This window comes from Giraffa tippelskirchi, chromosome 12, assembly GCF_054371585.1.
Source record: "Giraffa tippelskirchi isolate mGirTip1 chromosome 12, T2T-mGirTip1v1.2.pri, whole genome shotgun sequence".
Lineage (NCBI taxonomy): Eukaryota > Metazoa > Chordata > Mammalia > Artiodactyla > Giraffidae > Giraffa > Giraffa tippelskirchi.
Genome location: NC_137286.1, coordinates 22,980,100 through 23,006,566, shown reverse-complemented (window position 1 = coordinate 23,006,566; position 26,467 = coordinate 22,980,100). Strand labels below are relative to the sequence as shown.

Sequence of the window (26,467 nt, the reverse complement as noted above, 5' to 3'; positions counted from 1 at the left end):
ATGTGTGTGTGTTTGTACATTTTTAAGGAATGAGTATTTTGACTTTCCAGAACAATAATGAAAGTTATAGCTGTATGTTTATGATAAAGACCTTACTAGGTTCCTATTATTTTATCTGACTTTTTTTTTAGGAACTTAAGAGATTTCAGAACTTTGTAAAATACCATCCTCCTTTTGATGTTGTCATTGATGGGCTCAATGTTGCCAAGATGTTTCCTAAAGCTCGTGAATCTCAAGTTGTAAGTACGAGTTTTGTTATTCCACATCTCTGGAAATATTTGTGGGACCCATTTGTGATCTTCCTTGGTTCTCTTAGTTCCCCATTGTCCCTTCCTCTAAAAATAAGTTCTCAAAAGTGCCACAGTGACCAACCAGTCATCTAAGATTCACTGTTTTTGTTTCTGACAAGTAAGTGGCTCTTACTGGCTGGGCAAGAGTGAGAGATTTAAAAGTCTATGTAATAAAGGGCCAGTTCAGCCTTTTTTGTGTACCTTTAGGTAACCTTCTAGGTCTCTACTCTTTGGGTTATTCTGTCTTGTCCCTGTGGATCACATCCCTCCACTTGAAATTTATCAACTTATACTATTAAGAGGTATTAATCACTCACTGGGGCTTAATCACTCACTGACAGCTCAGTTGGTAAAGAATACACCTGCAATGCAGGAGACCCCGGTTAAATTCCTGGGTTGGGAAGATCTGCTGGAGAAGGGATAGGCTACCCATTACTCACATTAGTGTTCTTCCAGACATACTGTGTTCATAAATTAAACTAAGCATTTCTTTTTTTGGTAAGGTAATCGTTTGTTCTATCAATTTCTAAGTATCCTAATAGTTTCTAATAGGAATATTAGGATTTTTTTATAGCATAGTGAGCAATTATTTTAATTCTCATTTTTACAAATTAGAAAATTAAGGCCAATTTTGTACAGTACATCCTTAGAAAGCAGTCATAACATCAAAATTTGATTGTAGAGAGCTCCTGGGTTTCAGACTTGTGGCTCTTACCACTGGTAATCTATGGCCATTTATCTGTAGTTAAACTATTATTTTGTAAAAATTGCTGCCAACTTAAAAGCTTTTTCTCAGAGATGCTATCAATACTGGTCCAATTTGACCATTTATATTCAGAAAAGCTTACAAGTACTCACTAAGGACAAGGTTGATTTATAGAAATTTCTTTATATGCCTCTCCTTTGTTTGTGCCTGAATTTTTATGGTCAGGTATGTACTTTTTACTCCTTTATTTTTAAAAAGCACAAAAGTAAGTTGAAAACATTTTTGTCTCTTAGATACTTGAAGGGCCTTTTGAAGCAGTAACATTGACAAAGACAAAGCCGGAATAGGAAACATGAAACTATTATCACTAAGGCATGGTAGAGCTCAGAATCAGAAGGGTTCATTCCTATCTAATCTGCGAGAATAAAAAGTTTCTTGTTTGTGTACTTTTTGTTTGACTTTCAGCTTCAGACAAAGCAAAAGATTAGCTTGCCAGAAATATGTAGCCCAAATGGGCTCACTTTTGCCACTACCATGATGAAGATGTTGTAGTGGACACATCTTCCAGCTTTGTGGGAGAAAACTGCACATTTTTGAAGATTTTAGCAGATTTTGGCAAGTACAGAGGCAGAGAATAAATGATGGGCCAGGGAAATCATGATGTCTGCCACTACTTTTAGCTTTTACTCTTTAAATAATTTAATGTAAGCAACAGCTTATGTGACAAGTAGTTGTTATTACCCAACTTTCAGAGAACTTGTGGCAGTGCACTGGCATTATATTTGGGAAATTTCAGCTTGGAGACTCAGCTTAAGAGACACCACCTGAATAGCATTTAATAACATTTTAAATAGCTTTAAAGTAGCATTTTAGATTAGAAGTTAAGAACGGGGATTCTGGAACCAGGCTCTTTATATTCAACCTACCACTTTAAATTGCTTTCATAGTTTGAGCGATTTATTTGACTTCTCTGTGCCTTACTTTCCCAATTTGTAAAACAGACCTAATGATAGTACCTATCTCTTAAAGATGTTGTGAAGAATACTTGGTACATACTAAGTACCTAATGCTGCTGCTGCTGCTGCTAAGTCGCTTCAGTCGTGTCCGACTCTGTGCGACCCCATAGACGGCAGCCCACCAGGCTCCGCCGTCCCTGGGATTCTCCAGGCAAGAATACTGGAGTGGGTTGCCATTTCCTTCTCCAGTGCATGAAAGGGAAAAGTGAAAGTGAAGTCGCTCAGTCGTGTCTGACTCTTAGCAACCCCATGGGTCTGCAGCCTACCAGGCTCCTCCATCCATGGGATTTTCCAGGCAAGAGTACTGGAGTGGGGTGCCATTGCCTTCTCTGGGAAGTACCTAATAGGTGTGACTATTATAGGTGTGACTATTATTGATTACTATTCAAAGTAACTTCCCAAATGGGGAGTAATTCTTGATTTCATCTATCCCCTGTTGAGCAGTTTAAGATTTTCTCCTGTTATGTCATCCATGTCAGTGGAGCTAAAAGGAAATAACAAATCTCTGCCTTAGTATTAGATTTAGTATTAGTGTTAGACTCTAGGTGAGGTACTCACATAATACTTGATTGAACATTGAAGCCAGTTCCATCAAAAACTTAAGAAAAATTTAAAATATGATTTTAAGAAATGTTATTTTCTTATGATTATAAAAGTAATGCATATTCATTGTAGAAAATTTGGAAGTTACAGAAAATTATATATAATCCTAACATTCAACTATAATCATGGTCAATGTTTTATTTCCTTGCAGTATTTTTTATTTTTTAACCTAAGTGAGCTTATATGTCTATATTTTGATTTATAGTTGTTGAAAACTCTCAATAAAAGTGAAACTATAAAAGGAGTAAGAGAAATTAGGAATGTTTTAAAATATTTGAGTTGAAAGGACCTTTGAAGCATATATAAAATTCTGGAACCCTAATGGGAAGAGTAGAGAAATTTGCTGGACAGTAAAAAATACTATAACATTGTTTGAACATAAAAACAAACTGAAAAAAAATTGTAACACAAATGACAAAGGGCTAATTTCCTGACCATACCAAGGTTTCTTATAAGTAAGTCTGTAAGAAAAAGAAGAACCAAGCAGTAGAAAAGTGGTTTAACCTATTTCATAATTATAGTTATGCAAATGAAAATATTTGTCTTCTAGACTGGCAGAAATTTAAAAGTTAGTAGCATCCAATATTTTGATTGGTTTAGAGAGGTAGAGAGGAGGGTTAGGATTCAAACACAAAAAACAAGAATTAGGATTCCTAACTTTCTCCTTTGTGCACACTTTAAGACAGCTATATTAAGAGAGAGAGAGAAAAACGACAGATGAGTAGGTTAAGGATATTTCTTTTCTGGGCTATTTTATTAAACTTTGTTTACAAATTTTAAAAATGTTTGAGCATTTTTAGATGCTGTTAGGTACAGTGTTTTTTGGTGGGTAATTTGGCAATAACTTTGAATGCCTAAAATGCTGAAATTCTTCTCTTAGGAACTGTTATATTCATACTAGTGTATAAAATTTTATGTCCCAATGTGTTAGTTACAGCATTGCTTGTAAGCAAAGAAGTCTAATCAACTTAAATGTCTATCAGTCTAGGACCTGATATATATTGAAACATCTATTTTAAATGAATGAGGTAGATCTATATGCACTGATATGGAATGATAGCCAAAGTAAGTGTAAGAAACTAGCTGTACAGCAACTGTATGGCCTCACTTGTGTTAAAAGCAAACCAAAGGGTTACACATATATAAATGTTTGTTAGGTAAATTTGTATATGACTGGAAAATTCCAGAAGTTACATATAAAAACTTTTGGATAGTTAACTTTAGAAATTGGGGATATAGTATAAGACAACAAGAGAATTTCAGTTTTTCATCTTTATTTCTAAAATTTTCCTTCACAGTAAGTATATATTTAAAATTTTAGACTCATCATCAGGAAAAGTAAAAAGGCATTCTTGGCAAATATTCTCAAATAACTGTGTCTTACGGATGTACCACAATTTTTTAATCATTTGCCTGTTGGTGGGCATGTTAGATTGTTTCTGGTTTTTCACTATGGTAAATAATGCTTGGAAGAAGATCTCTGGATGTTTCAGATGATTTCTTGAGAATAGATTCCCAGAAATAGGACTCTTGAGTCAACGGGTATGGATAATTTTAAAGGTCTCACTCAGTTCAGTTCAGTTCAGTCGCTCAGTCGTGTCCAACTCTTTGCAACCCCATGAACCACAGCACGCCAGGCCTCCCTGTCCATCACCAACTCCTAGAGTCCAACCAAACCCATGTCCCTTGAGTCAGTGATGCCATCCAACCATCTCATCCTCTGTCGTCCCCTTCTCCTCCTGCCCTCAATCTTTCCCAGCATCAGGGTCTCTTCAAATGAATCAACTCTTCGCATGAGGTGGCCAAAGTATTGGAGTTTCAGCTTCAACAACAGTCCTTCCAATGAACACCCAGGACTGATCTCCTTTAGGATGGACAGGTTTGATCTCCTTTAGGATGGACAGGTTTGATCTCCTTGCAGTCCAAGGGACTCTCAAGAGTCTTCTCCAACACCACAGTTCAAAAGCATCAATTCTTCGGCACTCAGCTTTCTTTATAGTCCAACTCTCACATCCATACACGACCACTGGAAAAACCATAGCCTTGACTACACGAACCTTTGTTGACAAAGTGATGTCTCTGCTTTTTAATATGCTGTCTAGGTTGGTCATAACTTTCTTTCCAAGGAGTAAGTGTCTTTTAATTTCATGGCTGCAATCACCATCTGCAGTGATTTTGGAGCCCCGAAAAATAAAGTCAGACACTGTTTCCACTGTTTGCCCATCTATCTGCCATGAAGTGATGGGACTGGATGCCATGATCTTAGTTTTCTGAACGTTGAGCTTTAAGCCAACTTTTTCACTCTCTTCTTTCACTTTCGTCAGGAGACCCTTTAGTTCTTCTTCACTTTCTGCCGTAAGGGTGGTTGTCATCTGCATATCTAAGGTTATTGATATTTCTCCCGGCAATCTTGATTCCAGCTTGTGCTTCCTCCAGCCCAGCATTTCTCATGATGTACTCTGCATGTAAGTTGAATAAGCAGGCTGACAATATACAGCCTTGACGTACTCCTTTTCCTATTTGGAACCAGTCTGTTGTTCTGTGCCCAGTTCTAACTGTTGCTTCCTGACCTGCATACAGGTTTCTCAAGAGGCAAGTCAGGTGGTCTGGTATGCCCATCTCTTTCAGAATTTTCCACAGTTAATTGTGATCCACACAGTCAAAGGCTTTGGCATAGTCAATAAAGCAGAAATAGATGTTTTTCTAGAACTCTCTTGCTTTTTCGATGATCCAGCGGATGTTGGCAATTTGCTCTGATTCCTCTGCCTTTTCTAAATCCAGCTTGAACATCTGGAAGTTCACGGTTCACGTATTGCTGAAGCCTGGCTTGGAGAATTTTAAGCATGATTTTACTAGCGTGTGAGATGAGTGTAATTGTGCGGTAGTTTGAGCATTCTTTGGCATTGCCCTTCTTTGGGATTGGAATGAAAACTGACCTTTTCTAGTCCTGTGGCCACTGCTGAGTTTTCCATATTTGCTGGCATATCGAGTGCAGCACTTTCACAGCATCACCTTTGAGGATTTGAAATAGCTCAACTGGAATTCCATCACCTCCACTAGCTTTGTTCGTACTGATGCTTCCTAACACCCACTTGAGTTCACATTCCAGGATGTCTGGCTCTAGGTGAGTGATCACACCATCGTGATTATCTGGGTCATGAAGATCTTTTTTGTACAGTTCTTCTGTGTATTCTTGCCACCTCTTAATATCTTCTGCTTCTGTTAGGTCCCTACCATTTCTGTCCTTTATTGACTCCATCTTTGTATAAAATGTTCCCTTGGGTATCTCTAATTTTCTTGAGGAGATCTTTAGTCTTTCCCATTCTATTGTTTTCCTCTATTTCTTTGCATTGATCACTGAGGAAGGCTTTCTTATCTCTCCTCACTATACATTACCAAATTGCTTTCCAAAATGATTGAAGCAATTATACCAACAGTTATAAAAGTGCCCAAATAGAATACATTTATTTAATGTTGCTCTTTACATGATTGCTTCAACTATTTAGTTGCATTTCTGCTATGAATCTGCTAAGTGAATAGAGCTGGACAGTTTTTAACCCAGATTCCTTAGCTGAAACATTTTTAAAATTTGTAAACAACGTTTAATAAAATAGCCCGGAAAGGAAATATTCTTGACCATTTTATTTGTCCTTTCTCTCTCTCTTAATATGGTTACCTTTAAGTGTGCACAAAGGAAAAGATTAGAAATCCTAATTCTTGAATTTTTCATCTTTGTATGTGGACTCTTCCAGCCTTTTTCTGTGGAATAATGTACAAATCATTTATGTTCTTCTCATGAACTCTGTGCATTATATGTTACAAATTTTACTTTGTCCTTTTGCATTAATGCTTAATTATATAGCCAGCATTGTTCTCTGTTAGTTCATAAATAAGAAGAGACCATTTTAAATTCATTACATAGGGAGTACCACCTTGGTCACATATCTTAATCTCAGAGCCTACAGCTTAGGGGTGATTGAGATTTAAGAAACTAAAAATAGTTCTGGTTGTGAATTTATTTTCTCAATTTTCAAGCATATCTTTTTATATTTGGAATTTTTTGGAAGTCAGATTGTATCTTATAATTGATGTGAGTAGAAACTCGCCAGTTAGCATGCAGAGTTGAGGCTTTGTGGTGGTTGCCATTGCCTGAGAATGTGCAGGCTTATCTGTACACAGTATGCGTTTTCTTTTTTTGGAAGTTTAAATTTTTTTTTTAAACTTTACTTTATATTGGAGTATTAGCCAGTTAACAATGTAGTGATAGTTTCAGGTGGACAGCAAAGGGACTCAGCTATACATATACATGTATCCATTCTCCCCTAAACTCTTCTCCCATCTAGACTGCCATATAACATTGATCAGAGTTCTCTTGTGTTATGCAGTAGGACCTTATTATTTATCTGTTTTATATATAATAGCTTGTTTCTGCTAATCCAAAACTCCTAATATATTACCCCCTGCTTCCCCTCTTGTAAGGTAAGTTTGCTTTCAATGGCTGTGAGTCTGTTTCTGTTTTGTAAATGAGTTCATTTGTATCATTTTTTAGATTCTTCATGTAAGTGATATCGTATGATATTTGTCTCTGTTTTACTTAATGTGATAATCTCTAGATCCATCCCTGTTGCTCCAAAAGGCATTATTTCATGTTTTTGTGGCTGACTAGTATTCTGTTGTATATATACGTCATATCTTCTTTATCTGTTTATGTGTCAGTGGATGCTTAGGTTGCTTCCATGTCTTGGCTATTGTAAATAGTGCTGCTGTGAACATTGGGGTGCGTTTATCTTTTCAAATTAGAGTTTTCTTCAGATATCTTCCCAGGAGTGGGATTGCTGGATCATATAGTAACTCTGTTTTCAGTTTTTGAAGGAACCTCCATAGTATTTTCCATAGTGACTATACCAATTTATATTCCCACCAACAGTGTAGGAGGGTTCCCTTTTAGAGAAACAATCTTAAATAGATGATAAACCAACATACTTTAGAGTACAGTGAGTTTAGATGGGACTAGCCTTGACCCTTTCTAATTCATTTGTTTCTCTCTTTAGTTGCTAAGTCATGTCTGACTCTTATGACCCCATGGACTGTAGCTTGCCAGGCTCCTCTGTCCATGGAATTCTCCAGGCAAGAATACTGCAGTGGGTTGCCATTTCCTTCTCCAGGGGATCTTCCCTACCCAGGAATGGAACTCGGGTCTCCTGCGTTGTAGGCAGATACTTTACCAACTGAACCATGAGGGAAGCCCAGTTGATTTGTTTACTAAAACTTGCTACTCACCTTTTAGATGTTTTTCAAGGGTTAAGTGTATTCCGCTTTTAAACAGTACTTTTTTTGTTGCACTTTTTCAGAAGAAAGGTTTTGGTTTGCATTTTTACTTTTGAGAAAAAGGAAGGGTTCTGAGTAACTGGTCGATTAATTATATAGCTTTCATTTTAAGAAGAACAGAGCATCTTAGCAGGGAATTCCAGTGTAGAATCGGGTACTGTTTACTGAGCACTGTTCAGTGCCAGGTAAAAGGTTTTGAAGTGTGAGGATGTGTCTGCAGGCTGATAAATGCTATGAATGCTGAAACATGACTAGGCTAACGCTTATGTGATGTAAACAAGAAAGTCAAAGTATACTGCTCATCCTTTTGTCCATTACAGTGATTCTTGTGTTTATATGACTCTTTTCTTAAAAGTTTACTTGAAATGTCAGAATAGAGAATAATGTTTACCCAAAATACATGAAATTCTAAGTATTACAAAACAGTTTTGTAACATTTTCTCCAGAACATGTTGTAATTTTGGAGAAACAATGACTAGATTAGAAAGTGTTAGGTATGAACCCTTGTGTGGCACTTGAGCCAACCTTTATGTAGCACTTAGACTAACTTCTCTTTTTTGTTACCTGCTGCAAGGTGTAGTGTTGTGGATTTTCTTGAATTCAAATTCTTTTAATTTAATAAACTACGTTTATGGAGCAGCATGGATTATTTTATGAACAGTCATCTCCCAACAACATGTTATTTTGGCTCTTACAGATACTTTTGAGGAAAAGCACTGCACAAATGATGCTTAGAGATTAAGTTAATTAGCTAAATTTAAGTAATTAAATTTAATTAAGTTAGAAATTATGTAGAAATTAAATTGTAGCCATTTTTTTAAAACTTGAGTGAGTGATTTGTACCACTATCCTCCATTGATTGGATTGTAGCCTCAGCTACTTTTTTCAGTAACCCAACATCCAACTGACTGACAAATTTTAATGATCATAATTCCCAACTATATCCTGTAATCTAACCATTTCTTTCTATCTCCATTAACATTGTCTCTCACCTAAACTCCCAAGTGTCCTTCTTGCTTCTTCATCCTTGCCTCACTGATTTTGCAGGATACTTAGAATAAAAGCCATGTTCCTTATCGTGGATTGTAGTACTTTTCATCATCTTATCTTTACCTCTGTTTTCAACCTCATCTCTGGTTTTTTTTCTTTGCTTTTCACTGAATTATAGATACAGTATAACTTTTCCTATTTCTCAAACGTACCAGAGGTCTTCCCTGATTCTTCTGAAGTAACTTTACTCTCCTCACCCAACCTCTCCCTATATTTTTAGTAATACAGACTTATTTGTTTCTGTGGTGGATGATGTGAGTAAAGTCATCTAGCACCAGACAGCCTCCAGGCAACCTGCCAGCTGATTGTGAGCACATGAATTAGCCTAGCCTATAATATATGGAACAGAATAATATCCAACTGAGCCAACCCATAGTGTTGTGCGAAAGGCAGTGATTATTTTAACCCAAGTTTTTGAGTGGTTTATCACACAGCAGTAGATAATTGATTTAATTCCTTCATAGCACTTAGTATCTATAGTTATCTATACATTTCTGTTTACTTTATTAGTGTCCTCCATTACAATGCAAATGCCCTGAGATTCAATGTCTTGTGTACTTGGCTTGCTGTCGTATCCTCAGCACTGAGAAAGGGGCCTTGAACATAATAAGTACTCAGTAAGTACTTAGTGAATGAATGAAAGAATGAACAAATGAATGTAAAGTAGTTCATATAACCTGTTAGAAATGACTTACCTGCTTTTCAGGATTAACTGAAAGACTTCTTGAGTTGTACTGTTGGCTGCTTACTTCACACAGTAGCTATAGGACCTAGGCTAAGTTATGTAACCTCCTGGTTGCTAGGTAATGATTAAATGAGCTAATTCTTGAAAAGCACTATTGCAGTGCCTGGCACTTACTCCAATAAATGAAAAAGGGAAAAAGCCACAACAACCCTTTGAGTGTATTTAGTTGTTCATGGTCTTAACTTTATAAAAATAAAAGCATAGTTGTCTTTTATGATGTGTTTAGTCTCCTAATTTAAATAACTGACTATCTAATCTTGTAGTTTTTTCAGTTTGAGATCTTCATTCTTTTTGAACTGATGCTGGAACCTAAACTTAGTCTGTAAATAAATGGCTAACTTCTCTAGAATAAGTAAATAAGAAATATAACAACAGTATAGAGAAAATAAAAGACTGACTGTATTAGTCAGGATAGGCTACGTAATGCTGCAATAATAAACTCAAATTTTCAGTGGCTTAAAATGAACCATTTTTTGTTCATGCTGAATGTCCATTTTAGGTCATCTTTGTCATCACCATTCTGATTCCAGGACCCAGAATAACTTTCTGGAATATCGCCAGTCACTGTGGCAGAAGGAAAAGGGAAAGTCATGAAGTACACACTGACTCAGAGCTTCTGCTCAGTTGTGATTCCAGCAAACACAAGCTACATAGCTAACCTGAGTTCAGCATGATAGGAAAGACAGTCCTACCATGTATCTAGAAGGAGAAAGAGGATTAGTATTTTTTAACAGCTCTGATGACTACCACACTGAAGTTAGTGATATCTTGCCTGTTACAATGGTCAAGTCCAGGAGCCAGAAATGAGGTTTATCTTCTCAACGCAACCTGCCTGTGCCTAGTTCTTTTTTCAGTATCAGATTCCTTTACTGTGGTTTTATGTGATAAGAACTGATGCTTTTATTGATTCTTTTCTCTAGAATGATCAAGTAGGAATTCTAAAGTCTCTATAACTCATACTTTACACATACTTTCATAACTTTCATTTTTAGATGGATTTTTCTTTTGCGCCACCAAGTCATCGTTCATAATTGGTGATGTAAGGTTGCCTAGGGGGACAGGGAAATACTGAGCTTTCACCCAGAAAACAAAAAGATATAAAGTAGAAAACTTCCTTTTTCCCCCCTACATTTTCCCCTCTTGTTAACCACTTCCCCCGTCACCATCATAAACGTACCTACCCAGGATTTAGTCCTAACGTTTTTGTTTCTTGCTCCTTTTGCAGGTTGCATTTAGGGTTTTCAGTTGTTCATAAGCTCCTCTAGTGGAGGGTGTATAGGGGAAAAAGTACATCATTTTAGTTAATCTTGCTAGCTGTTCCAAACTCTGTTCCCTCTATTTGTAAGATAACAGAGAATTGGTTTAAAATAGCTTCCACAGAAAGAAAATTTATAATGTAATTTAAAAGAATTATGTTCAGGCATCAGCACCAAATGCTTTCATTCTTACAGCATGCTTAGGGCATTGAATAGAAAGTAGTTTGATAGAAGCACTGCAGAATTTGTTTTGATTGCCATCTCTTTTTGGTTTTACTACAGTGAGAGAAAAGTGGAAGAAAGGGTATTAGCCATTAAAAGTCACTTGGCAGTAGCATTTACTTGGCAGTGAGTTCTCATTTTTTTCCTGCCACCCAAGTTATTTTATTTCTTTCTATTGATTTACATAACCCCTTGTAAATATTTCAATACCCTAAAGAACCTAAGATAAAATAAACTATGCTCAGTGTTTTTTGGTATGCGTTTATAAAACCTGGGCATTTTTTTTTTTTTTGACCAAATTATAGAAATGTTTGGAGTTTGACACCAGCTGTGCTTGAAATTATGTTTCAGTAATGTTATAGTGACAAGGAATTCCTTATTATGTTTGTAAGTGAAAATGTTAGATTAAGTATTGAAGTAAAATTTTTATTACACCTCCTCAACTTTTAATATTCCTCTCTACATAATTGTTTCTCCTACTTAAAGACTAGCTCTTAAGGACTGGCTTTAGAGGTAGAAGGTGTTTTTCCTGGTGTTTCAGAACTTGGGGGTCATGCTGCTTTTATTGCCTTCGAAGAAGGCTGACCCATGTCTGCTCTGAGGTGTTTGAGTAATTTTTTTCCTGTATTGAAATCTGGAATCAAGAACGTGTCATTTTTCCCAGTTTACTTTCATAAATTTTACTCATTGCTAATGATTAGAAATAAGTGATTGGAGATTACATCTAGGCATTTTAATTGTAGTTAACTACTTAACAATAGTTTCTTTCCAGTGAATTTTAAAAAGTGATTCTTTCAGTGTTTTTAAGGTGAAGGGTTACAGGAACAATTATTAATCCAATTATTTCTAATCCAGGAAGGGACTTCACTTTTTACTTTGTAGAATTATATATATTTGTGAGTACTTATTAGATTTCTTTTTAGAAATTCATGTGTTTTTAAAGAAAAGAAAATTTAAAATCTTCAAACTTAACTACTAATGTTTCCACTATATTTTAGAATATTGATTCTCAAACTTTAGTGTGCATCAGTCTCACCTAGAGGACTTGCTAAAACAGAATTTCTGACCCTACACCCAGAGTTCCTGATTCAGAAGTTCTGGGTTAGGGCTAAGAATTTATATTTCTTAAAAGTTCCTAGGTAATGCTAATGCTGCTGGTTTGGGGACTACATTTTGAGAACCACTGTTACATAAAGACATTTCCTCTGAAATGCACTCATACTGCTTTACAAAAACAAGCAATTATAGAAGTCACATACTCAAAATTATTAGAAGTCTAAATGATTCTTAGAGTAGGAATCTATTTTTTAAACTAAATATGTGAAACTCACTTTACAGTACTGAAACTTGGTCCTAAGAATAATATACTTCTTCCACTTTCAAAATAGAAGTTTGTCAAGTTTCCGTAACCAGCAGCAATATTATCAAGTAGTTATATTAGTTATATTAGCATTATGATGATTAAAGTCATTCTGTGCCTAGAGAATAACTTAAAAAAAAACAACTCTGTTAAATGATCCAAAGAGAATATGTTAATTGGGGAAAACCTGAAATTGAAAGTAATTATATGGACTATCAAAGCAGTGGAATTGCATGTTTCTTTATAAGGCATCTGAAATAATCACCCAAATAAGTCACTGTTAGTATGTATTTATAAGCCTGAAGATGTTTTTATAACCAGTGGAAACCATAAACTTGGACTGAAACTCTTAAGGCAACTCATCTGGTGACATTTAAATCCTATTTCATTGGGCTTTAAGTGGCATTTAAGTCCTATTTCTTTGGGGTTCAAGAAGGTTTGATGAGTTCTCTCATCCCTAATTTATTACGTGGGCATGGGTGATAGACCTAATCTTGACTCCTCATTTTTAAAATAGTTACTTTTAGCTAGTCAGGAGTGATTCCCCCAAGTGACTTGGGGAAATAAATAGGCATTAGTGGATGACGCCAATCCAGAATTCACTGAACACAAAAAATGGTTCTTGGGTTTTTTTCTTACTATCTATCTTTCACGACATGATAAGTCAGAGAAGTCACATTGCCCTAGGTCAGATAATACCAAACAACATCCGCTGGATCATCGAAAAAGCAAGAGAGTTCCAGAAAAACATCTACCTCTGCTTTATTGACTATGCCAAGGCCTTTGACTGTGTGGATCACAATTAACTGTGGAAAATTCTGAAAGAGATGGGCATACTAGACCACCTGACCTGACTCTTGAGAAACCTGTATGCAGGTCAGGAAGCAACAATTAGAACTGGACATGGAACAACAGACTGTTTCCAGATAGGAAAAGGAGTACGTCAAGGCTGTATATTGTCACCCTGCTTATTCAACTTATATGCAGAGTACATCATGAGAAACGCAGGGCTGGAAGAAGCACAAGCTGGAATCAAGATTGCCGGGAGAAATATCAATAACCTCAGATATGCAGATGACACCACTCTTATGGCAGAAAGTGAAGAAGAACTAAAGAGCCTCTTGATGAAAGTGAAAGAGGAGAGGAAAAAGTTGGCTTAAAGCTCAGCATTCAGAAGACTAAGATCATGGCATCTGATCCCATCACTTCATGGCAGATAGATGAGCAAACAGTGGCAACAGTGGCTGACTTTATTTTTTGGGGCTCCAAAATCACTGCAGATGGTGACTGCAGCCATGAAATTAAAAGACGCTTACTCCTTGGAAGGAAAGTTATGATCAACCTAGACAGCATATTAAGAAGCAGAGACATCCCTTTGTAAACAAAGGTTCATCTAGTCAAGGCTATGGTTTTTCCAGTGGTCATGTATAGATGTGAGAGTTGGACTATAAAGAAAGCTGAGTGCTGAAGAATTGATGCTTTTGAACTGTGGTGTTGGAGAAGACTCTTGAGAGTCCCTTGGACTGCAAGGAGATCCAATCAATCCATGCTAAAAGAGATCAATCCTGGGTGTTCATTGGAAGGACTGATGTTGAAGCTGAAACTCCAATACTTTGGCCACCTCATGCGAAGAGCTGACTCATTTGAAAAGACCCTGATGCTGGGAAAGATTGAGGGCAGGAGAAGGGGACGACAGAGGATGAGGTGGTTGGATGGCATCACCGACTCAAGGGACATGGGTTTGGTTGGACTCTGGGAGTTGGTGATGGACAGGGAGGCCTGGCGTGCTGTGGTTCATGGGGTCGCAAAGAGTTGGACATGACTGAGCGACTGAACTGAACTGAACTGAGGAGATGCTTCCTTCCATCCACGTGCCATTCCACCCAGTTCACCTGCTTGACATGTATAAGAGTTCTGTCTTGTCATGTGACTGCTAGAATGGTATGCACCACTCAGAATTATTCTTACATGTACCAATTGCTAATGAAGCGAATGATCAATTGTCAGAAAAGTGGGTAATATTATTAGTTAAGTAATCAAGGAAGGAAGTAGAAAGATGAGGAAGTCAGGCAAAATTTCAATAATGAATTGGCCTCATGTCATTTTCTTTCCAAATATCCCCAAAAGATATACTCTGCATAGTGTTTGAAACAGAAATTTCCCCAATTGCATTAGTCAAGTGATCGCATATCTTAAAACATCATTGTTAGGAAAACAGTGTTGCCGGGTTCCCATATCTGTTTTCTCTCTGGCGAAATCTTAATGGCAAGTTGATTCTGCTCTTGATGTGTCACTGATAATTTTTGTGTGATAACTATTTAGGGTGTGGTGAGATTGTCTTTGTGAATCATTATTGTGTGTACTTTGCTTCTATGACAGTATTTTAAAACATGTATCTCAGGAATGTGGTAGGTAGAGTGCAAATATAATACTCACTCTAACCAAAAACATTTAAAAATATTTGTTAAGTCTGATAAGCAGCAATTCCAGAGTGAGTAGTAAATTTACTTAAATATGTTTTTGAAGCTATATGAATTATTCTTACCTAATTATTGTTACAGTGATACCACTTTATTCATATTAATTTTGTATTAAGATACTTATTTTAAGATAAAAATGGTTTTCTTTTTAAAATAGTTTCTATTTCAGACCTTTCATCATTGTAAAGGCTGATTTTTCTCCCAGTCAGATACAATTAAGATCAATCGATTAAGATCAATTCAGATCTTAGGTTTTATTGCATTGTTTCATTTAGATGTGGCTTTTTTCCCTGGGTATTTTTATGAAGTATTCACTGCCCTCCGAAGTGGAGATTATTTATTTATAGATTATTTTCTGCTCAACTTTGTTCTATAAGAGATATAAAATGCTTATAATAACATACAGAAAATAAAATAAACTTAAGAGCACAAAAGGAAAATAAGCTTAGGAAAAATAAGAGGTTTGAAGTTGGTGCACGAAATTCGTACCATGAAGTAAGTGCTCTATTAATTTGACTGTAAATTCTGTTGACAAACTTGAAGATGAAAACATGATCCTTGATGAGCAGGGATCCAAACTTTTATCTGCCTGCATATCATTCATAAGCACCCCATAACCCCATTATAACATTTCTTTTTTTCTAAAGAGATGCTCAAGAGAGCTAAGCTAGGGATGAGGAGGGAGAGAGAGAGCAGAAAGTGGAGAAGTTTGAAGACATCCAATTCCAAGATTTCTTCCAAGGAAGTTACTTCCACTATAGGATTCATTGATTTGTAGGATTCACATAATTCATAAATTCAAACAGAAGCAAATTGTTCAGGACAAGTACTGTTATGTATTAGCATAAGCCAAAGAGATTTCTCCTATGGCCCCTAATGGTGCAGTGTACATGCCCTTCACAGCATCCTTGTTATGACCAGGTGAATGAATTGTGTAAACATCAGCAGTAAAGCAATCAGACATGTATGAGCTTGAGAGAGGCCTCTGATTCAGTCATTCAGTACCACTGATGCTCTCTCCAGTTGGTCAGAAGGCCTGGTGGCGGGACTCATGCTTCTTGATCTCTTTGGAAAATGGGTAAGCTGATTTTTCACTTCTGGTCCATGGTAATTCATAGCAGTGCTAAATCTTGTTTTAAATTTTTATAGTTATAATTTCATTGCAGTTAAAAAAATCTGGCTGGAAAGCAGATATCCTTAATATATATCTCATTTGTAGTAAATAAGATTTGAAGACAGGTGAGTTTGAGTATCAGAATTGCCTTTGGATTTTGTTAAGTGATGATAGCAAATACCATTTCTTTAATGTGAAAAAAACTTACAAACTCAACATGACATCATTCAATCAGTAGAGCATTTTTCTCAGTCTTGTCTGAGCTATAAATACCAAGAACTTTTTTGTGTTTATAAAGTTATAGAATTAGTCTTAATTGAAGCTTTGCAGTTATATGTAATAGGTCTCCCTCTCCAGAAAAAGGTGTATACACATTATGGTATGAATGGCAGGAAAACCTCTTGAAAAATTTCTCATCTGTTTAGGGAAGAGGTAATAGATAGGCAAATCTTACTGGATTTAAGCTTGAAAGATAGATGGAAACAGCAGTTCCTCTTCAAATGGACCAAAATGACCCCATAAAATATACATAAAATGTTTTATCGATAACTATCTTTTACCAAAATAAGAACTTGAAAGGGAAAAAATCACAAAACTGTGTAGTTCCGTAGTTGTGAAAACATTTTAAGTATACCAAATTCTTCTTTCCAGTGTTTTATTTTATCAGTTACATTTCAGTGTCCATCACCTGGTTGGTTATCACTTTGACATGTCATCAGAGAGAAAGAATGACATGTAGACATCATAATATTTGGTTCCTTGCACTTTGATTTCTAATTAAGTCCTAGCTTTAGGGAGTCACTTTGTGCTAGGATGTCAGGCTGCAGGCCTTAGCCAAGTCCTTTCCCATTCCCACGCACACACCCACACACACAGTCACTCATGCTCACAGGGTAGTGTCTAATTACAGGTTCTGTTCGTGATTTTAACCTATTCATTGTAAACATTGACCCTGGAGATGAGAACCACAACAGGGGGTTGCTAACATACTTTGATTTCTCTCTCTGTGTTAAAAATTGAATGCATTATCTCCTGTAATCTGTACAACTCCATAAGGCAGGTACTATTATTATTTCTGTTTACAGTGAAGAAACTAAGAGCAGAAAGATGAAGTTAGCTTGTCACATTGCTAATAACGAGAGGGTCAGTGTTCAATGTAATCAGTAGACACATTGCTAATAACGAGAGGGTCAGTGTTCAATGTAATCAGTAGATTCCACAGTCTGCTCATATCCTGACTCTCTTGTACTGCCGTCATGACTTGACATCCAGCTTGGATCTCAAGCTGCTATATAATTCTTTTAAATATATTTTGAAAATGAAGAAATTGGTTACACAGTCTATGGGAAGCTTAAGCTTATTGGGTAATAAAAAGGAGGATTAAGTTACAGAGATAGAAAAAGTAAAGATTGGCTGTTTATTCATTCAACTCAGAAATATGGCATCATCTTATATCTCATGTAAATAGTATTCTTTTTATTGGCATTATTTTTATTCAGAAAAAATTGATATGACATTTATTCTCTTCATACAAAAAATGATACACTTCCCCCCTTTTTTAGATTTTTTAACCTTTTTATGAATAAGGTTTTATTTTAGAATATTTTTAGATTTAGAGAAAAGTTAAAAAGAATATAGGAAGTTCCCATATGCCTATATCTAGTTTTCTCCACCATTAACATCCTCCGGTAGTGTGGTACATTTGTTACAATTAATGAACCAGTGTGGATACATTTTCTTTACCCAAATGTCATACTTTGCTCAGATTCCCTTAGTTCTCATTTGCTGTCCTTTTTATGTCGTAAGAGTGCCTTTCAGGAAACCAAATTACATTTAATTGTTGTGTCTCATTAGACTCTTCTTGGTTGTGACAGTTTCTCAGACTTTACTTGATTTTGATGACCTTGACAGTTCTGAAAAGTACTGGTCAGGTATTATGTAGACTGTCCCTCAGTTGGGATTTATGTTTTTCTCATGATTAGCCTAGGGTTATGGGTTTGGCACCCCACTCCAGTACTCTTGCCTGGAAAATCCCATGGATGGAGGAGCCTGGTAGGCTACAGTCCATGGGGTCGCTAAGAGTAGGACACGACTGAGCAACTTCACTTTCACTTTTCCCTTTCATGCACTGAAGGAAATGGCAACCCACTCCAGTATTCTTGGCTAGAGAATCCTAGGGACGGCGGAGCCTGGTGGGCTGCCGTCGTCTATGGGGTTGCACAGAGTCAGACACGACTGAAGCGACTTAGCAGCAGCAGCATGGGTTTGAGGGAAGAAAGTTGCAGAGATAAAATGCTGTTGCCACAGCACTGTATTAAAAGTAGACACTATCAACATAACTTAACCACTGTTGATGTTAACTTCGATCACCTGGCTGTGCAAGTGTTTGTCAGGTTTCTCCACTGTGAAGTTATTCTTTTTTCCCCCTTTTCATACTGTAATCTTTGGAAAAAAGTCAGTGTGCAGCCCACACTTAAAGAGCGAGCGGTCATGCTCCACCTCTTTGGGGGCAGAATATTTACACAAATTGTTTGGAATTCTTCTGGTCCAGAAATTTGTCTGTTCTCCCCTACTTACTTATTTCTCTAATAATTTATTTATAGTATTATGAACTCATGGATATTTATTTTATACTTGGTTTATAATCTAATATTACTTTATTTTGCTGTTCCTTTATTTTAGCTTTGGCAACTACAAGCTTTTTGTTTGCTCCCATGTTCCTGTGACAAACCCCATAACTGTGTGTTTTTTCAAGTACTTCCTTACTTCTGGCACTGCAAAATTCATTGCTGGTACAACATTATTTTTTAAAAAACTAAAAAACATAGCTAATTAGGTAGGCTGCTTCAATTTTCTTTGAAGAAAATTTAGTGTGCTCTCTGCTTTTTTGATTATTGAGGACAATGAAAAGGAAAGGGTAGTATTTTTTGTACTTTCACTTCATTTCTCAAAATCAAGTAATATTTATTTCTGCCACGTAGTGTAACGATTTTACCCAGTCACCTTTGATCCCCCCCCCCAGGGGTTAATCTGTTTGTGGTTTGCCTGTTTTGGAGGATCAGCATGTGTTTTGGATGTTCTTTTTCCTTTTCTCTCTTCCTAGCAGTGGAGTATGAAGGGTCCAAGTCAGAGGAGAAACTGAAGTAATAGTATTCACTTGTTCAGAGTGGCTCTCATGTTCCTGTGTCTCAAGTGTTCCAACAGGAGCTATTTCCCAACTGATAACACTAGTTACCTCCAAAGGGAATAGTTATATAGAATGTTGATTTTCATTATGATGCATTTGTGTAGTGTTAGAATTTTTTTAAATAATAAGCTTATATTTCTTTTATAATCTGGAAAATAATAGAGGTTTATTTTTAGAGTCAGTGGAAATGCAAAGAAAAGAACTTACCCTTTCTGTGGTTTGAAATGCTTTAGAACTTAACTTTTTTCCACACTTGATATACTGAACACTGTTGGTTATTTTGCATGAGTTTTGTTTAGCTCTACCTGCCTTTTCTTTACTAGTTTAACTGTATTAGTGAAACTGGCACATCTGCACAGTTACTTTATGTAACTGCAAGATTATATTTAGATTTAAAGATTACTTGAAATTCTGTGATAATTGTCTCAAGTATGTAAGGCTTCTCTTTAGCAAGGTTATAAATACATTATATGTAGAGACCATTCTTCATATATTTCTCATAAAAAGACAGTAATTTTGGTGTGTTGCTGTAAAGGAATAGGTAGGAATCTTTCCCACTGTTCTTTGTTTTGCTGCTTTTCCATGCTGTCCTGAGATTTGTTTTCTTTTTTATTTATATCCATTGGTTTTTCTGTTCCACACCTGCTGAACCTTAACACCCTGAGATTACTTACCTTTTGTGTCCTTTCTCTCTCTTTTAACTTTCCAACATTTACTTGCCAACTCAAGGAAAGTGTTTTCCAGATTTTCATGGGCTATGGCTTGGTCTCAAAATGAGAGTGCCATGTGGCCAGTTACCTAAGTGCTTTCAGGCTCCAGAAGGAAACAATTCCACTCTCTTTTATTTCTCCAATTCCCCCTGCTGCCCCCTGCCAAAAAACCCCCAAAAAACTGAAAGTTTAAGCTGTTGCTACCCCATTTAGAAATTAAGATATTCCAAGATTTAATAGTAGAAAGAATAAGTAAAATATTGATAGAGCTTTATTTACATTTATTTGTGTCACTTTAGAAACCATAAAATATGTCCTTTTGTCCTCTCCATGTGTTATTTTTATTTCAGTACTGCACGCACAGAACAACCAAACATTTATATAACTCAAAACCAAAGAAGTTTGTTTTACTATAACATGTTTGATAAATTTTAAATACAACACCCTCCCTGCACCTGGATGTGTTCACCAGCTCAAAAATTTTCTTAAACCCCATCCTTTTAGGATTTTTGTTCAGGCTTCATCACACAGGCATGATCCATCATCATAGAATCAATTTCTGGCTCCTCTTGCCCTCCTAGAGGATGGAAGTGGGCTGGGACTGAAAATTTCAAGCTTCCAAACACGGCTTGGTCTTTCTGGTGACCGGCCCCCATCCTGAAGCACTCTAGGAACCTACCTCATGAGAATAAAAGATGCATCTAACATCCTGGAAATTCCAAGGGATTTAGAAGCTCTGTTTCAGAAACTGGGATCAAAGACTAAATATTAGAACAAAAGTTGACCTTAGTATCACTTAGGAAATTATGAGGATTTTTGAAGCTCTGTGACAGGAACCAAGGGCTGAGAACAATAAAGAGTAAAGGAAATTGAGGCAGGACAGTAAGGCAAGGAGTATAGGGATAGGGTGGTATCTGAAGGGGGAATGGGGTGTGTGGTCAGGTAGGAGAGGATCCAGATGAAGGGTTGACGCTAACTGTGTAAGAGAAAAGGAGTGAATGGCAGTGTAGAGTATCTGAGAGGGTAGAAAGCGATAGGGTCCAACTCATAAATGGAGGAATTAGCCATAACATGAAGTATGGAGGGAAGGAGAATACAGTGTATGCAGCAGATATTTTCTGAAAGAGGATCTATTATTTGACTATGGAACTTTTATTCACAGAGTATTTTGAAGAACATACTAGTCCTTCAAAATATACTTGGGGAGATACTGCCCTAAAACATAACTGTCTTTTGAACTTTCTAGGGTGTCAGTTACTGTTCACTTGTTACACAAGAAGCTGTAGCAGATACTGAAAATTGTTACCTTTTTTTTTCTTAGTGCATTTTAATCCTGAACTCTTTTTAGAGTAAATTAAGGGTAATTTTAAATAGTGAAATGCTCTTTGTACTTTCTTAAGATTAGTCTACAAGAGCAAAGAAATTATATATTAATGTAGATTTACATTTTATTCACTTTTGCTCAATTCTTGTCATTAATAACATAGATTTTAGTGTAAAGATGTTCTTTTGATAGAATTCATTTTGTATTGAGGTAAAAAAAAATTTACCTTGAAAATAAAGTTAGAACGTCCTAAAGTTTTTTTTTTTTAATTGAATCGGTTCATTAAGTTCTGAACCACTAAATCTTGAGCTTTGTAGTTCATAAATAGTATCTGTTATCTCCTTTAATCTGGCAACCACAAAAAACTTCCTGCAGAGAAACAACTTACATTTTAGCATTTTGCTTGCTTACCTTTCTCCTTTATAATTTTTTTCTTCCACCCTAAACCTTTGTTAAAGGTGATGCTCATGCCACATGATCGTGTTACTGGAAAGTAATGTTGAGAGATTTGTGAAAGAAAAGAAAAAAAAATGTTTTCTACTGAAAAAGAAATGGGTCAATAGACCTCAAGATCTAATGTTGAATTCTGTGCTCACACTAAAGGCATATGTCAAGACTCCTGCTTTCTTAGTCACCAAGTTACTTCTTAAGAATACTGTTCTTTTCTTTAATAAATCACATTCTAATCACTTTATGATTTCAGTATATTTTTTACAGCATGGAGTAGCGATACCAAACTCATTTAGTCTGTCTCCACTGATTCCAGTTATATTAATCAGAATGTTGTAATCATTTTATTCTTCAAATATTCATCAAAGCTTCCTTGTTTTAAGGCCCTGTACAAAGTGTATCCAAAGTACAAAGGTGAAAGAGGCATAGTCTCTTTGCTGAAGGATTTTATAGTCTCTTAGGGGAAATAAGAGAAAAAGATAAATGTCTACAGACAGAATACAATCAGCGTGTTAATTGTACTAGTAACTCTGCACAGAAACTGCAAGTAACATTTCTTGGATTTTCCTATTTGTTCAAACTACTCTTTCTGTCCAGTAACTCAGAAGTAATAAACATTTATGGTGTTTCCAGTTTATTTATAATGTTGTTAATATTGTTTTTCTTAGTTTTAGCTAACACTTATTAAGAATTTCACACATGCCAGGAACTACTCTGAGTACCATACATACATTATCTCATTTAATCCTCATAAGAGTCTTATTATTTTCACCTTGCAGATGGAGAAACTGAGGGTTAGGGAATTCAAGAAACTTGCCTATGATAAATTTACAACCAGTAAATGTCAGATTTGAGCTGTAGACCTAGGCTCTCTAATGCCAGGGGCTTATCTTAATGACTCTTACATTCTCTCTCTATGGACCTTGCCAATACATCTGCTCTTTTAACAGAGGAAAATAGCTTCAAAATTGAAAGGAAAGCCATCAGCAATGTTTGTTCATTTATTTTAATTAGCTGTTGACATGATCTTAAAACAGAAAATAGTCTGCCAAAGAGTTCAAACTTGTTATCACCATGGTTGTGTGTCCTTGTACACATAGCTTCTTTAGTGTGGCTCTTTCTTCTCGCTCTTCATAGCTCAGCTTCGGAATCCTCTCTAGGAAGTTCCCCCATCTCTCTGCCTGCCCCACCCCCCAGGAGGTCCCCTTTCTCCCCCTATGTCGTCCTCGTCTGTATGCTTTCCAAGCAGCGTACTTTCATCCCTGTCATAGCACCAGTCATATGATTGAATTGTCTAAGTTTTTTAATAGAAGGGACTGTTCTTCATTTTAGAAATCTCAATATCCAACAGTGTCTGGCCTGTGGTGAGTATGCAAAAACTGTTGAATGGATATTTGACTCAAGTGTTTTGAGGCTTGTGCAAAACACTCTGGAAGCCACCTCACATCACTTTGATAGTGGTGCTTATGGGGGACAATATACCTCTTGGTTCTCCAAAGTTTCTGGTGAATAACAAGTGCTTTCCATATCCCTGAAGCCTTGAGGTCATAGATGGCAGAGGAGGGAGGGAATGCTGCTAGTGAATTCTCTGAGTGGGGTAGAGAACTTCCTTTCCCCAGTGAGAACAGGGCCATGGTTTAGAGTTAGGGGTAAGATAGTGTCAAACATTGGAGAAGGCAATGGCACCCCACTCCAGTACTCTTGCCTGGAAAATCCCATGGACGGAGGAGCCTGGTAGGCTGCAGTCCATGGGGTCGCTAAGAGTCGGACACGACTGAGCGACTTCACTTTCACTTTTCCCTTTCATGCACTGGAGAAGGAAATGGCAACCCACTCCAGTGTTCTTGCCTGGAGAATCCCAGGGACGGCGGAGCCTGGTGGGCTGCCGTCTATGGGGTCGCACAGAGTCGGACACGACTGAAGCGACTGAGCAGCAGCAGCAGCAGCAGTGTCAAACATGCGACCTCAGAGTCTGTCAGTGGCTTACTGTTGACTGCCTGGGACCTCTGATAGGTACTGGCCAAGTCTTCACTGTTCAGGCCCATAGTTTTTTAACACAACTTTATATCCCCACCAATCAGTGTCAGGTTTGAACCTTTGTAGCTCATTGTGCTCTTGCCTGGAAAATCCCATGGACGGAGGAGCCTGGTAGGCTGCAGTCCATGGGGTCGCGAAGAGTCGGACACGACTGAGTGACTTCACTTTCACTTTTCACTTTCATGCCTTGGAGAAGGAAATGGCAACCCACTCCAGTATTCTTGCCTGGAGAATCCCAGGGACGAGGGGGCCTGGTGGGCTGCCGTTTATGGGATCGCACAGAGTCGGACACGACTAAAGCGACTTAGCAGCAGCAGCAGCAGCAGCAGCTCACTGTGAAGATCATTCCTAAGTGTTTACCCCTAACTTGAAATCCCTCTCTTCTTTATCATAAGTTTGTAGACTAACAGCACCATCATCTATCAGATGGCAGGAAAACTGTACCCCTTCGCCCATCATTTATTGACTGGATGACTGTAAGTAAGACAGTGGAGCTTCTTTGGGTCTCAGTCCTCTCCTTTTGAAAGTGAGAATCCTAAGTTTTTTGTGTTCCTGAGACCATGGAACTAAACTGGATTATTTCTCAAGGTCCATTCCCTATCCATTTTAAGATACATAATTTATATGAATTACTTATCAGTGTGCCATTGTTCACTGAGAGGATTGATTGGAAGATTTTTCCCCTTTAGAGATTATATATTTGCCATTTGTTTGCCATTTAGCAGTGCTCAAATTCTAACACATGAATGTATTGCATTTAGTGTGTTGATTTTTAACCCCTAAAGTTTCCTGGTATTAGGATTATCAATATCACATGGAGGCCTCTTATGGTGATTGTTTTTCTTTTTTTTTTTTCTTTAGGGATAAGGCCCTAGTATGCTAAGCAAGAATATACTGCCAGACCATTTACCTAAGGACACCTAGCACCTTTGGGGCATGTTACATCAATCAGTACATGAGATAAAGGCTGAAATGTTTTTGTCTAGGCCCTTCAACTCTCTACTCTCAAAAAAAGTTCTTGAGCATTATATAAAAGCCCTTATTAACTCTACTTGACCAAAAGCCTTACTTTGTGAAAAGAGAAATTAAGAACTATAGTCATCAGAAAAAGGTATCTCCTTCAGTATTACCATAAATACGTAAATAGGTCATTGTCCTGTTCTCCACCAAGAAAGAAATGCAAAGTATACAACATTTTAACAGTGAGAGTATCTCAGTGGGCTCCTAACCCCCTAATTCTATTCTTATTCTACTGTTCCGTATAACTGCAACCTTCCTGTTAGGTTTTTTTTTTTTTAACGTTTTATTATGAAAATTTTAAAAATACATCAAAGTTTAAAGAATCTTATAGTGGATATCTACATACTCAACTCTTTGATTCTACTATTACCGTTTTACTATACTCTCTTCATTAGGTGTCTGTTGTTCTGTCTTCTGTCCATTCATCAGTTCATGTGGACTTTTTATGCATTTCAAAATAGATTACGGCTATCTATATTTACACTTATTCTCTCTTGATCAGTATTTTCATTTCTGCCAAAACTGACTGAACTCTAGTGTGTAGGCATGACCACTTCTGACTGACTCATGCAAGGCTTTACTCATATCACAAGCCTTTTCCTACAGTGCTGTTGGCCTGTATGAAGTGGTTTTCACAGAGTAGACCAGTGACATTCTAGAGGGACATTCTAATCAGAACTGTCCAATAGAAATATAATGTTATTTAAAATCTTCTAGTAGCCACATTAAAAATGTTAAAAGTGAAAAGTTCACCTGTTTGGTAAAATAACTTTTAACTTTTTTTTAACCCATTGTAATCCAAAATATCATTTCAACATGTAATTAATACTTTAATAATTACTAATGAAATATTTTATATTCTATTTGTATAGTAATTTTCATGGAAATCCAGTACATCTCAATTCTGATTAGTTCTATTTCAAGTGCTCAGTAGTAACTTGTAGCCAATATATCGGACAGTATAGTTTTAGACCTTCAAACTTAATGGGTACACCATTCCTCCTCATAAATTTCCAGTGTCTGAAAGTGCTGACATAGCAGTGAAATTTCCTAATGAATGTGAAAGAAGTAGTGATATTCATCACAGCAAACCCTAATTATACCCTTTCATGTTGAGGCCATTTTTATTCTTCATTTCTTTGTCGGAAACTTGCCATTTTTTTTTCTTTAAATCACTTCTCATCTACACTCAGAGTTGAGTTACATTCCCTATACCATCTAGGGAGCGTGTGTATCGAGTGTATTTTATTACTTTTCTGCTGCTGTTCTTCTAATTTCAGGCTTTACCAGTTTGTCTTCTCTCATTTTTTGCTAGAGCACTCTTTCTAGAACAGGTAAGATCTTTAAATTTCACTTGTAAAAATTAAAACTACATGCTAGTGTTAAAATACTAATGAGTCCAGTTATAAAAATTAAAAATTGATCTATGGTGGAATTGTTCTATATCCTGATTGCAGTATTAATTAAAAGTTGTAAAATTGTGTATGTGTACCTGTATGCATGCATACACACATACACATGCACAAATGAAGAAATTGACTAGTTGTTATGAATTGAAGTTTTTACTTT

General features: G+C 36.6%; 1 protein-coding gene across 7 annotated transcripts in view; it reads left to right on the top strand.

Moving 5' to 3' along the window:
* Positions 1-26,467, top strand: part of PRORP (protein only RNase P catalytic subunit) — a 137,131-nt gene that overhangs the window by 60,461 nt on the left and 50,203 nt on the right. For 5 of the 7 annotated variants that reach the window (XM_081547916.1, XM_081547924.1, XM_081547917.1 and 2 more), the window contains one exon: positions 132-239. The exons of the other annotated variants lie outside the window; for them this stretch is intronic. In XM_081547916.1, the coding sequence (XP_081404042.1) occupies positions 132-239 (108 nt within the window). The remainder of the gene's footprint in view (positions 1-131; positions 240-26,467) is intronic. 7 annotated transcript variants of the gene reach the window in all.